At 45.9% G+C, this 14,051-nt stretch overlaps 1 protein-coding gene across 1 annotated transcript; it reads right to left on the bottom strand.

Annotated features, from left to right (window-relative positions):
* Positions 1-600: 600 nt before the first annotated feature.
* Positions 601-10,760, bottom strand: LOC149307753 (tetratricopeptide repeat protein 34-like). The gene is made up of 7 exons (XM_089537160.1): positions 9,454-10,760; positions 8,692-8,917; positions 6,670-6,862; positions 5,888-6,054; positions 4,629-4,899; positions 1,979-2,193; positions 601-1,119 (listed from the first exon to the last, which is right to left on the bottom strand). Exons 1-7 carry the CDS (start codon positions 10,743-10,745, stop codon positions 601-603), a joined length of 2,883 nt encoding a protein of 960 aa, XP_089393286.1. The 5' UTR covers positions 10,746-10,760.
* Positions 10,761-14,051: the final 3,291 nt, after the last annotated feature.

The following is a 14,051-nucleotide window of genomic DNA, read 5'->3' as shown; positions in this document are numbered from 1 at the left end:
AGGCAACCAATGTAGGTCTTTTAAGACCGGTGTTATATGACTGGTCCTAGATGTATTAGTGACCAGTCTTGCTGCCATATTCTGCACTAATTGCAGCTTCTGGGTATGGTACAAGGGTTGCCCCATTAGAGCGCATTGCAGAAATCCAACCGAGAGGTTACCAGAGCGTGTACCACTGTTTCTAGGTCCCCCTGGCTCAGATAGGGACGCAGCTGGCGTATCTGCCGAAGCTGATAACAGGTGCTCCTGACCGTTGCATCCACCTGAGATGTAAGGTGGAGCGACGAGTCGAGGAGCACCCCCAGACTGCGTACAGAGTCCCTCACGGGAAGCGTGATCCCATTCAGGACAGGTGGAACCACCGCCATCCCTGGGCCAGGAGAACCTATCACAAGTACTTCCGTTTTCTCTGGATTCAAGCTGAGTCTGTTTTCCCTCATCCAGCCCATTACCGACTCCAGACAGGCCACGAGAGGAGAGATGCCATCCCCGGTCACTGCATCAGTCGGAGACATAGAGATAAACTCTTCTAGAACATGGCCATGGAGCCCGAAACACCCACAAAAAACTACCATTTACAGAATGGAAACAGAGAGCAAATTATTGAACCCTGCAACCACAGGCTTCCCGCTTAATTCTTGTTCTAAGCTTTTTAAGCTCATGGTTATCTGGGTCCACCATCAGCCCATATTCTGTGGTCTTCCAGGCGTCCTCATAGTGGCTCATGGCAAAACAAGATTCGGCCATTTCGAGGAATGCTTTGGACAGTCTTTCTCTATCGTGACCAGTTGGTATATTGGCCAGAGTCAAGGACTCTTCCAGTTCAAAGGCTTTCATATACTGCCCAACTGCCAGTTCCTCCTTTGAAATGGACAAGAGCATATGGCCCTGGAAGCAATAGTCTTTCACTCGAGTCCTTGGAGCATTCGTCCCATGGTTTTGGACAACACTCATGTCCTTCAAGGCCGCCTTGTAGTCCTTTAGGTAGGCTAGGCAAGCGGAGCGCTGGCGAAGATATCGAGGGTTACTCTTGCTTGCCAAGACAGCCAGCGAATAGTAGCCAACAGCCTTTGCATGGCATTGCTTCTTCGCCAATACATTTCCTTCTTTGGATGCGACCTATGGATAGGGGGAAAAAGTTAGTTATCCCAATCCAAACTGGTTCTTTTCCTTGAAGTCAGACCGATTCCATTTGAGACTCATAAACCATGGAAGAATCCATTGGATCCTATGTAGATCCATGATACTTTCCTTTTAAATTAATAATATAATATAATATAATATGCACACACACACACACACACACACACATATATATATATATATAATATATAAATGCATATACAATGTGCCCCTTTTTTACGTGGGGGATCCCTTCCGGACCCCCCCACGTAAAGAAAAAACACGTGTGCTTGAGCCCCATTGAAAGTAATGGGGCCTGTGCATGTGGCGGCAGTGTGGCAGTGTGGTGGTGAGGCAGTGCGCGTGCACCACAGGCATGTGCCCCATTAATCTAAGTGGGATGCACCACCCACTGTGCCCCGTGTGCTCCTGCGCAACTTTCAGCATATGCTGAAAGCCACATATAGTGCATATGACGCGGGCGCACTGTGTGTGTGTGTGTGTGTGTGTGTGTGTGTGTGTGTGTATGCATTATTTATTGATAATTTCCAAGACAAACACATACATACATATGTAGAGAGATCTTGTAGCACCTTTGAGACTAACCAAAGAAAGAAGTTGGCAGCATGAGCTTTTCTAGACTCAAGTCCATTCCCTCAGATGCATTTGGTGAAGCGGAAGTCCAGGGACAGACCCTGGTGTGTGTGTGTGAGAATGTCGATTCAAATTCAAAATCTTTTGTGCATGGAAATGAAGTGACAAGCTTACATTGTGGAGACACTTTAGGTGTTCCAGCATGGAATAAAGATACTCCTTGGGAGCAAATACTTGGCAGTAAAGGAAGCTGGAGACTGACCTGAGCAAGGTTTTCTCTCTGCTTGAGGTCTAAGAAGTTGAGAAGATATCCTAGTTCTTCATAGTTCTGTGTGGCTAAACTTGCCAAAACGTGGGCTGCGCTGGTCATGTTTCTCTCCTTGGCATGAAGCAAGCCAAAGCGCAAATTGGTGGCATCATCGGGCACCTTCTCCCCAAATGTCTCCTCAAGGTAAGTCAACGCTTCTTTGTGTCTCCCTGCCAATAAATATCAACAAATACCAAAAGATCAATTCTCTTTTAGACGTTATCTCATCTCCTTCTTCTTTGGAGGTTTTCAAAAGGAGGCCAGATGGGAGTTTGGACTGGATAATAATAATAATAATAATAATAATAATAATAATAATAATAATAATAATCCCGCCTCTCTATGATTATATACTGGGTTATTATATATATGTATATATCCAAATTTTTCGTCTTACATATGGGCCAGATTTTCCAAATACCCGAATTGGTAGTGGCAACATGATGTACAACTTGAGCAACATTGAACACTTGGATTTTGTTGATCACATGGTTAAACATATCTGTGAAGCCCCTCCACTTTGTGCCCCAGAAAAGCTTTCTGGAAGGTGGCAGAACTACCTGGAAGAGCATGGCATATCTCATGGCAGACTTCAGGTGAGCAGACATAGAACAAGGTGGACATTGGGACACATTGTGTCCTAGTCTCTACAGCAGAGGTCCCTAAACTGTGACCTTTAAGAGTTTTTGGACTCCAGCTCCCAGAAGCCTCAGCTATGTTGGCCAGTAGTTTGGGATTCTGGGAGCTGAAATCCAAAATCTATTAAAGAGCACTGTTTGGGGACCACTGCTGCAGAGTACCAGAAAACAAGCTTGCTCCATCCTCAATATGACACCCCTTCAAATATTTAAACAGGGCTACCTTCTCTTCTCCAGTCTAAACATACTTATCTCCCTAAGCCACTCCTCATAGGGCTTAATGGTTTCCAGACCTTTCACCATCTTGGTCACCCTCCTCTGAACATGCTCCATCTTGGCAACATCCTTCTTGAATTGTGGTGCCCAGAATTGGACACAATATTCCAGCTATGGCCTGGCCAAAGCAGAATAGAGTGGCACTGGCGCAGGACAGAACGTCCAAAAAGGACGGTCTCCTGGCACCTAGTTTTGGTCCGCGGGGAAGCCGCAGCCTCCAGACCGCGGGACTTCCCCACAAACCAAGAAGAACCTGCGAAAAGCAGGTTCTCTTTGCGACGCCATTATGATGTCACAGTGTGCTAATGATGCACCTGCAACATCATAATGCTGCCACGGCGTGTGGACGCTATGCGTCCGGTATGTAACAATGGCAGTGCCCGTTTGCACAGGAAGCCACTATTTTGATGCCCTCGTCACATGCGAGGGGTGAGGGGCATCTAGAAGCGCCACCCCTCGCACGTGACAAGGGCATCCTTTTGCGTCTGTCTGGACCGGGCCACTATTATTTCCCTTAATCTGGACACTATACTGTTATTGACGCAGTCTAGGACCATATTGGCTTTTTAGCTGTTGAATCCTAAAACATCCAGGGGCAGCTGTGACTCATGTTCAACTTGTGGTCTAGATCCCTTTCACATGTACTATTGTCAAGCTCTCCTATCCTATTTCTTTTTTTCTGCCTAGGGGTTCAGTCAGCCCTTCATATCCATGGTGGTTCAGTTTCGTCCCCACTCCTTTGGACGCCAAAAACCATGAGACCTCAAGTCCCATCAGTTTTAATGGTGGCATGCTAGGTGCATGTCTGCAGCAGTGCAACCATGTGCATGCACCACCAGACTGACCCCCTAATAGAAAATAACTACTTGTCCGTCCAAACCTGCCTCCCCTAATGCCACTCCTGTTTTAATTGTTTTGAATAATGTTATCGTTTATCCTATGGTTTTATTGATATGATTTATACGTGAAAGTGGGAGGGCAGGAGGATTGGAGAAATTAAGAGAATGTTTTTATTATTGATTACATAATTTTTATTTGAACTTTGCTGTTTCCTGCCTTGATCCTCAAAATGGGAAAGGCAGGATACAAATAATTAATTTATTATTATTATTATATTTGTATCCAATTTACTTCAATTCAGAGATGAAAATCCAGAAAACCAAATCGACAAACGTGTTCCTTCATTACAAAATTCATATTGTACTATACATTCCTTATCAGGTTATATATTAACTTATACAGTTGGCCCTCTCCTTACGTGGGGGATCTGTTCTGGATCCCGCTGCGTAAGACGAATTCCGCCTATGCTCAAGCCCCATTGGAAACAATGGGGCTCGTGCATGGTGGTGCGGCGGCGTGGCGGTGCGCAGGTTGCCACGGGCGCGCACCCCAATCAATTGAATGGGACGCACCGCCCCTTCCGCCCTGCGCGCTCGCCGCGGCTTGAGCGTGTACGCGCAAGACCGCGTATGGCGCGCCCACATATGGAGCAGGCGCGCTGTATTATAAGGTCATTTTGAATATTGATCCTGTCCCTTAAGGTATTAGTTACCCCTCTATATTTGTTGCAACCTGCAACTTGGATAAGCATATTCCAACATCCAAGTCATGTTGGCTATAAGCCATAATCAATATGCAGAAATGAAGGACACTGATAATACAATTAATAACGCAAGGGAGAAAACTGTTACCATCAGCAGCTAAAAGGTCCACATAGAGGATGTGACTTTTCGCGTCCTTGCTGTTTATTTTCACAAGCGATTCTGCAATGATGGCACAATCCTTCAGAGTCTCTCCACAGCAGGGCTCTTTGCAAGCATCATGTTCGGACAGTGCATCCTGGCAGTGAGAAAACAAGCACCGGTGGATCAGCGCTTGGGCTTGCGGCTTTAGCGAGAGGATTTCAGCAACGGCCAAAACTGGGTCGGCTTTGATGGCCGCAGTCAGATCGCGCACAGCTTCCTATGTGAATAAAACAAAAGCCAATGATAAAATGCCGATAAAAGAGAACATGATGCATGTTAGCGTCATCTGCGCTGCTAAGGAAAGGATCATTTTGCGCCTCCTACTCTGTTTGGTGATAATGGGGTTTTGGAAAGAGAAACCTGGAAATCAGCAAATATTTGTGGCCTGTATCAATCCGAAGCAAAACTAAAACACAGAAAACTAGAATACCTAATGATTGAGTAGCTCTGTGATTCTCACACAGTGTTTTGACTTATCAAAATGTTGTAGGACACATTGATGCTGCAGAAATAATGCAGTTTGATGCCTCTGTAACTGCCATGGCTCAATACTGTGGCATCCTGGGAACTGTAGTTTGTTGTGGAACCAGAGCTCTCTGACATAGAAGGCTAAGTAGCTCACAAAACTACATCCCCATAGTTTGCTTTGGGGAAACATGAGAAAACAATAGCTGCCTTGACTTACCATTACAAACGTTTGATTGAACACACAGCAATTCAAGGACAGACTTGGGCCCCATTCCCACTTACAGATAAATCGGTGCGCAATCCGGATTGATTCAACGTCGGAGTGCGATTCCCACTACATTTGCCCCAATTGCATTTTCTGTCATTTTTTTTGGCATCAAAATAACCCACTTGTGGTTCACTTTCACAATGAATCGATTCAAAATGATTTGGTTCCAGCAGGCCAAAGGGCAAATTTGAATCGATTCCGATCCGCTTGTGGTTCAAACTTGCGCAGAATCGGGAAAAAAATCAGGGTCAAAAATATGCAGGTTAAATGGGTCTGGTACATGCCCCCCCCCTCGCCAAATAGCTTCAGCGATTCAGACTAAGTGGGAACCAGGGTTGTTTGAACTGCTTTGAACCAAATTGCGATCCGGCTTAAAAGGTTGTGGGAATCAGGCCTTGCAAGAGCTACATAGAGCCGCTGGATGATGGCGATGATGAAGATAATGACAATGATGAAAGCTGAATCCTACCTTTTCCTGGTTCAGGGTTAAATGAATGAATCCTTTCCCACAAAGAGCCTGAGCATTTGTAGGATCTTCTTTCAAGACCACATTGAAATCGAAGATAGCTGTCTTCTTTTGGCCAAGCTGTCCATAACAACGGGCTCGGGCAAGAAGGGAATCCACAGCAAAACCACCTTGATAAGAAAAGGAGGGAGGAAAAACCCTAAATTCAGACAAATACTCTCTTTATTGAGCCATTGCTGACCTTCAAATGATATTTGCTTTCATGGCTCTTGCAGATGTGGAAGATCTATTAATGATTCCCAATATCTGGTCCTCCAGATGTTTTGGACTTCAGCTCCCAGAAGTATCAATGATCTTGGTCAATGGTCTGGGATCCTGGGAGTGAAGTCCTAAACACCTGAAAGCCACAATTTGGGAATCACTGTGGTAACATGACAAAGCCAGACAAAGATCCATGGAATCCAGTGGGTTTTCCAATAGAGAGAATGAATGAACCCTTTCCGCAGTTTGGGATGGGGAGATAAGGTGGGCCATTGGCTCAATTGTTCCTATGCACCCTTTTCGGTGTCTTGAAACTCTGGTTTACTGGGGACTGGTTTAATTTGGATCCAAATCCAAAGTGCATGCAAGGATTTGAATTACCTGTCAAGGTTTACACAGGTATCTGAAAGCAAAGGAAAAAAGCTTTCCAAACATAAAGGTAAGAGGTGACTAGTTTGACATATCAGTTACATATCGATCACTCTCCGTCTTTTTGCTGGAAGATAATATTTGTAGCATCTTACCAGTGGCAGAGATGGCAAAGGAAAGGTAGACAATGGCTTCTTTGATGTAGTCCACACCTTGCTTGTGCTTCAGGACAGTCAAAGCCCTCGAATGGCAGTGCCTTTGCATTAAGGTCCGGTCTTCGTCTTTCAAAATTTTCACCAAAACAAAGAAGCTGGATATCTCTCCACTTTGGGCAATCTTCTTCAAAAACTGTAGGGAGGCAAAGGCAGATAGAAGATGAATTAAGACATTGCACCCCCACCAGATTCTGGAATAACATTGATTTTAATTTGAGAGGACGGTCACTGTGCCATAGTCATTATTGTTTATTAGAGGCGGTTATGTGAACTAAGTCCTGAAGGTTCTCTGGATGGATCCCTGCTTTTGCCATGCCTTCTTCCAGTGTTGCCTCTGATGCAATTGAGCCATCCTAGTGTGATTGTCAATGTGGGCAATATTGCCCCCTTGGGGTGGTAGAAAGACCCAGAGAAAAAGATGGCAGCAGGGGGGCATTAGGAGGACATCAGAACTAATGCCCAATACAGGCGGGTGGGAAGCGGCGTGCTGGTGCCAATTCTAGGGTTCGGGAGTGTACATCAGCCTCACACTCCCAAACCTTGGTCTGTACGGATGCCACCATCATGGCGGCTTCCTGTCCCCATGGGGCTGCCATAATGACGCAAGTGCGCCACCGCATCCGTACATTGGGATGCCACGCTTGCATCACTGACGTGGCACAGTGTGCTAATGGCACATTGATGGTGGCGCCTACGCCGCCAAATACAACCTGTTTTTTCCGGGTTCTTTTTTATGCAGACGGAGCCTGTGCGGTTTGGCTGCTGCGGACTCTCTCGGGAGCAAAAACAGGTGGCTACAGACCGGCTTTTTGGGGTGGTCTGTTGAGCCCCCGTGTAAACATTTTTTAGCCAACTCTATATGATAAAATTTAAGTGAGGAGGAGGGGGCCCTGGAAGACATTGTCCTGGCTCCAACAAGGACTCCACAAGTGGAAGAGAGGAAGGAGACAGCACCATTTTGCCCTTTTGTCTCAGGCAGCAAAACGTCTTGGACCAGGGCAGTTGGGTTGGTGCTTTTCTCTGCCCAACACAGGTCCAGAGTCAGACCTTGGGTTGTGCACAGAAAAACCTCCACAAGCAAAGTACCCTGTCAAGGCCTCATTTCCACTACCTTTTAAATCGGACCGTGAATCGGGTTAGAATCATAGAATCACAGAATCACAGAGTTGGATGATACCACAAGGACCATCCAGTCCAACACCATTCTGCCATGCAGGAACTCTCAGTCAAAGCATTCCCAACAGATGGCCATCCAGCCTCTGCTTAAAGGGTTGAACCGGTTCAAACACCCCTGGTTCCCACTTAATCCAAATCGCTGAAGTGTTTCCAAGGGGGGGTGTCTTGCACTAGACCCATTTAACCTGTGTCTTTTTTGACGCTGATTTTTTTCTGCTTCTTTTTCGATAAATCAAATCTGTGCAAGTGTGAATCACATGCAGATCAGAATCAATTTACATTTGCCCTTCGGCTGGCTGGAGCGGGTCCATTTTTAATCGATCCATGCCTGAATGTGAACCACAAGTGGATTATTTTGGAGGGAAAAAATGTGACCAGGATAAATGTAGTGGGGAAAAATGTGATTGGGACAAATGTAGTGGGAACCATGCTCTGCTGTCGAACCGATCCATCGATTCGGATCGCACACCAATTTATCTGTAAGTGGGAATGGGGCCCAAGTCTCTTCAGAATCTCAGGTGGCCAAAAATCTTCCTCTTGTGGCCTCTTCCTCTTCCCATCCAAATGGGAAGAGAAACTGGGCCAAGCATCCTTCTCCAGTTCCCCATTGCTGGCGGAGATCCATCTTCTCACCCATAGAGAGCCCCCTCTGCTCAATGATACCCTGGCCAACGCATCCCACTACTATCAGCTCTCCGCCCAAAAATTCTGGTGGATATCTAATGTTTTGCATAGCTATGTGTAGACCACATACTACTTGACATAACTATTTTTCCCACTGCACACCTGGTTACAGTCATATACAAAGCCTTTCTTCAACTGAAGCAGAGCCAGCCTAGCTAGGATAGCAGATTTCTGTGATGTTTTGGAGAGCTCCACTAGAAGGATCTTCTGGGCATTGTTCATTTGATCCATCCGATACAGAGCATCAGCACATAAGATCCGAGATGCTTCACTGGAAGCATCTAGGTCCAACAGGAGAAAAGCCAGCTGGTGAGCCGCAGATGCATTCCTGAATAAAGCAAAAAGAAAGAAGACTCTGGTCAGAACATAAATGGGATCTTGTAGCACCTTTGAAATTAACTGAAAGGAAGAAGCTGGTAGCATGAGCTTTCATAGACTTGAGCCTCCTTCCTGAGATACATGGGATGGAGCGGAGAGTCTAGAGACAGACCTATCTAAGTCAGTTGTGTGTGTGAGAATGTCAGTTGAAATTCAAAACCTTATGGGTATAGATCTAAGGGGACAAGTTCAGTTTTAATGATGGTCTTTGGAGGACAGATGCAAAGGAAGGATGTTGCCTAAAGCCAAGGAAACACTGTCAAAGGGGGCAATGGCAAGTTCCTTCTGAAGAACCAAGAAAACCCCATGATAGGGTCTCCTTAGGCTCATCATAAGTCAGGAACGACTTGGAGGCACACAACATCTACAACAAAAGCTGAATTAAGACATTTGAATAAAACATGATAATTTATCATTATCACAATCCATTCACTACACAATTGACTCACCTGTCTTTAATCATTGGCCCACCAAAGCCTTACCTACCCTTCTTTCATCTGGAATCCATTCAGCATATTTATTGCATTGCTTTGGAGAGCTGAGCTGCTGCTTGCGTTCTGTTTCCTTTCAAGGATCTTCTGTGCTTCCTCTTGGAGAACAACCAAAAGGAAGCCTCTTTGGTTCCATGGTATGTAGGCCTTGATCACAAAGCTGGTTTCCTCGAATCTAAGCCTACAGGCAGTGATATAGTCTAGGGCTGTAAAGTAAGTGCTTCCCTCCCAAGCCCGGATCAGGCCACGGCCGCAAAGTGCCTTGACGCAGCTGATGGGATGTGGAGAGCTGTGCTCTATGATCTTTTGGAAATCCCGGAGGGCCTCTTGACACCTTTTGGCATGAAGATGACAGAAACCTCGCAGGGCGAGAATGGTGTTGTGGTATGTCTCCTGCTCAGAATCCAGAAGGGCATTGCAAATGTCCAAGGCGCTCTTGATGTCGCCCTCCAAGATGTAACAGTCGGCCAGCCGCACATTGAGTTCACGCCTTGCCGCTGGAGAAATCTGAATGAGGAAATGAAGGGTGGAGATGACTGCAGAGAGCAGCCCCTTGTTGCCATCGCTTCGGACTTCAAGCCTGGTACGGACGGCTTCTCTGTAGGATGCAAACCCTTCCTCCACGGCTGCTCTGGAGATTTTTTGTATACTCTCAATGTCTGCAGCAGAGAAAAGCTCATCAAACCACCTCTTTGCTAAGCTGGGGCTAAACTCAAAGGCTGCCATCAAGTCCTGCATTAATTCTGGCACTCGCCCACCTAGAGAAAAGTACGCAGCTGCCCTGCCTATAAGAAGACCAGGCTGTCTGTCATCCCAGGTTGCACCATTGGCTGACAAGACATCCAAAGCCTTACTGTAAACAGACACACACTCCTTATATTGTTGTTTTTCAAACAGGTGAGCTGCTTGAACCTGGCGGACACGGATGTCCTCTGGTACTAAGGTAGCCAGAAAGTCATAGCAAGTGCTTTGCCAGTTTTGTAGGGTGCAATGACCATTTACCCCAAGTGAGATGAAGTCAAAGCAGGCATGGACGACCTGCTGCAAGTGCTCCTTTTGCCGACTGCTTATGAACTCTAGCGTCTTCTCTCGATGTTTTGTAAAGGTATAGAGATAGTCCATGAGGCCATTTTGAGAGTGTGTCCTCAGCAGCACCAAGGCCAAAGCCCTAGTGAGGACCAACTCCAAGCAATGGTGGGTGCCAACCAGAGAGTTACACCGACTCACCACTTCCTCGTAGCGGCCCAGTTTCAGCAAAGCTTCCATCTTGTACAGAGAGGCGACCATGTTGTTGGGGTTGAGGGTGGAGAGGAAAATGGCCGCGATCCCAACACTGAGCATCGGGATATTTGGGATGTCGCACTGAACCTGGGGAATGGGGCCTCCACCTTGGCACCATCTCTCCAAAACGGCGATTACTCTTGCGCCAGATTCTTCTCCGAGGGATGCCACCTTTTCAATGGCTATCTGACCATTGCAGCTGAATGCAGCTGTATAGAAAGCGGTGGCCAAGGAGAGTTCATTGACGATTAACTGTTGGTCCCCTTCTTTACAGAGATACATGGCCTGATCCGTGGATGTCAAGTTGAGCATAGAAACCGTTTTATCGCCGGCTTTCATTTCTAGTTCATTTCCAAAGCTGTTTTTGTTTTTAAATTTAAAAAAAATGAGAAGAAGATAATTAAAAATTAGGTTGAGGGAATCGTAAGGTTGACTGTCTTATCAAAAACCATTAAGATATTTCGGAATAGGAAGCTTGGTTGATGTGGTGGTTTAAGCACTGGACTATGAAATCTACTACTATTGGACTATGAAATTGGTAAATATATTGTCCCATTGTTTTCACCATGTATTTTGAAACTCCTTTTAGTTTGCAAAAAGATCTCTTTAGGAATGAAGAAGGAAAAGAAGCTCTGCTACTCTGATTTAAAGTGGGAAATGTGCATCATCCACTTGCACATGAACAGCCCAACACCAGTGTGGAAATGCAGGACAGTAAGGCTACATACAGAAGCGGTCTGGAGCATGCACCCTAGGACCAGCCATTGGTGCCATTGCTTGCCATATGTGTTGTTTGTTTCAGTGCGCATACACAACTGTGGATTGTTGCCACCATCCAGCTATCCCACACCCCATGACGTGACAGTACTACACACAGGAAAGGTTCCCGATAATGCAGTGGATGTAAGTGCAACATCCACAAACCAGGCAGTTCAACCGGGCAGATATAAGGTGAAATGGGGAGAAAGGGGGCATGCAATTGGCGGTGACTGGTGGTGTGTTTGTGTGATGGTGCATGCATGGTGGGAAGGCGGGGAAAAATAATCCAATGGTGCATGCACACTCATCATTAATGTATTTACGGTCTTTGACCAAAGTACACTGCACATGGATGTTTGGGCTGCATTCGAAGCTGGCTGTGCAGAACCCACTTTCAGAAAACCCAGGATTGAGCCACTTTTTCCTGCTTATATGCTCAGTCCCATTATCGTCACATATTTCCCAGATATAGACTGGAGTGGCAGGAGAAAGGGGGAGATTTGCACCAGGAATGAAAGACTATAGACCTCCTCCTATTAACCCACTCCTTCTTCCTTCTATTGGCACCTGTCAAAAATAAGAACTTGGAAAACAAGAATCTGCAGACAAGGTAGTAACTCACCTGCTATAAAAGTCTTGGGTGGGGACAAGGAAAGCATCTGATCCTGAATCCACTGGAGACAATGAATGCCAGTGAAGGCTGTGTTTTCACTTTGGTGCTCCATGCGCTCTGCAGCTTCTGTGAGCAGAAAGCCACAGAATAGACAAAAGCGGCAGCAGTTCAATCTGCTGCATGCCTGTTTCCCAGGAGACAGTAAACAGTAGGCTTGCCTGCTTAGTCCCAGAGAAGAAAAATGATGCACGTTCTTGGGCCTTTAACCAGAGGAGCTATGGCAGAGAACAGCAGTGTTATTAGGTGGGTGCAGTGGGCATGGACCACACCAGGTGACACCTTAGAATCATAGAATAGAATCATAGAATTGTAGAGTTGGAAGAGATCCCAAGGGCCATCTAGTCCAACCCCATTCTGCCATGCAGGAACTCTCTATAAAGCATCCCCGACAGAAGGCCATCCAGCCTCTATTTAAAGACCTCCAAAGAAGGAGACTCCACCACTTTCCAATGAAGCATCTTCCACTGGCAAAAGTTCTTACTGTCAGGAAGTTCTTTCTAATGTTGAGGTGGAATTTCTGTTCCTGTAGCTTGCATCCATTGTTCCATATTCTAGTCTCTGGAGCAGCAGAAAACAAGCTTGCTCCATCTTCAGTATGACATCCCTTCAAGTATTTAAACAGGGCTATCATATCACCTCTTAACCTTCTCTTCTCCAGGCTGAACATCCCCAGCTCCCTAAGTCATTCCTCATTGGACATGGTTTCCAAACCTTCACCATTTTAGTCTCCTTCCTTTTGACACATGGCTCCAGTTTCTCCACATCCTTTTTGAATTGTGGTGCCCAGAACTGGACACAATATTCCAGGTGGGGCCTGACCAAAGCAGAATAGAGTGGCACTATTACTTCCCTTGATCTGGACACTATACTTCTATTAATGCAGCCTAAAATTGCATTGACTTTTTTAGCTGCCGTAACGCACTGTTGACTCATGTTCAACTTATGGTCTACATGGACTCCTGGATCCCTTTTACATGTCATCAAAGTGGAGGTGACACCACTGATCCGCAAACATCTACCTTTTACAAGAAATGGGTTGTGGCATTCCCCTGTGTTAAAGTGCTGAAGCAATGCCAATAATCAAATATAATAACAAGACAAAGAGGTTGAAAACAGCATATAAATATAGCTAAGAAGCAGAACACAAAGCGACAGCAGAATGATACTGAAAACTTACCTTACCTCCCTAGGGCTTTTGTGGCGCCCGGACGACAGAATTGAGTCATTTTTCCTCCATGACTTAAATGCATTGAATTCGGAGAGGGGCAAGTATCTCCCAAACTGGGTTCGAAAGCAACACAAGAAAGAGAAACAGCAGAGGATTGTAGAAGAAAGAGAAGCACAGACCTCCACGAACCTTAATGAAATATTAAAGCACATCCCAAGTCTTCCTTTGGATACAGTGCAGCCCATGAATTTTTTAAAAGGAGGAGGTGCATAAGTGGAACAATACCTGTCACACCAACCTTTTCCTAACATGGAGGTTGCTTTTCTTATCCATTGGTTTCAAGCCTGGATTGTCATTATACTTATACAATGCACCCGTGTCTTGTGCGGATGCATTTTACGCGGCTTCCAGCTTATGCAGAAGCCGCTCGGGGAGGGAAACAATGGCGTGCGTGCCCATGGTGCACAAGCACCGCTCTGCCACATGCACGAGCCCCATTATTTCCTATGGGGCTCTAGCATAGGCGGATTTTCCCTTATGCGGGAAGATCTGGAACGGATCACCCGGGTAAGGAGAGGGCCCACTGTACAGTCAGCCTTCCACATCCATGGATTTTTTATCCACGGATTCAAGCATCCACGAATTGAACATATTTTAAAAATATAGACATTCTCATAAGCAAACCTTGATTCTGCCATTTAATGCAAGGGAC

This window comes from Sceloporus occidentalis, unplaced genomic scaffold (genome assembly GCF_023333645.1).
Source record: "Sceloporus occidentalis isolate IW3139 unplaced genomic scaffold, rSceOcc1.0.p SCAF_8, whole genome shotgun sequence".
NCBI lineage: Eukaryota > Metazoa > Chordata > Lepidosauria > Squamata > Phrynosomatidae > Sceloporus > Sceloporus occidentalis.
The sequence above is the reverse complement of the archived record's forward strand: the minus strand, read 5'-3'. Positions and strand labels throughout refer to the sequence as shown.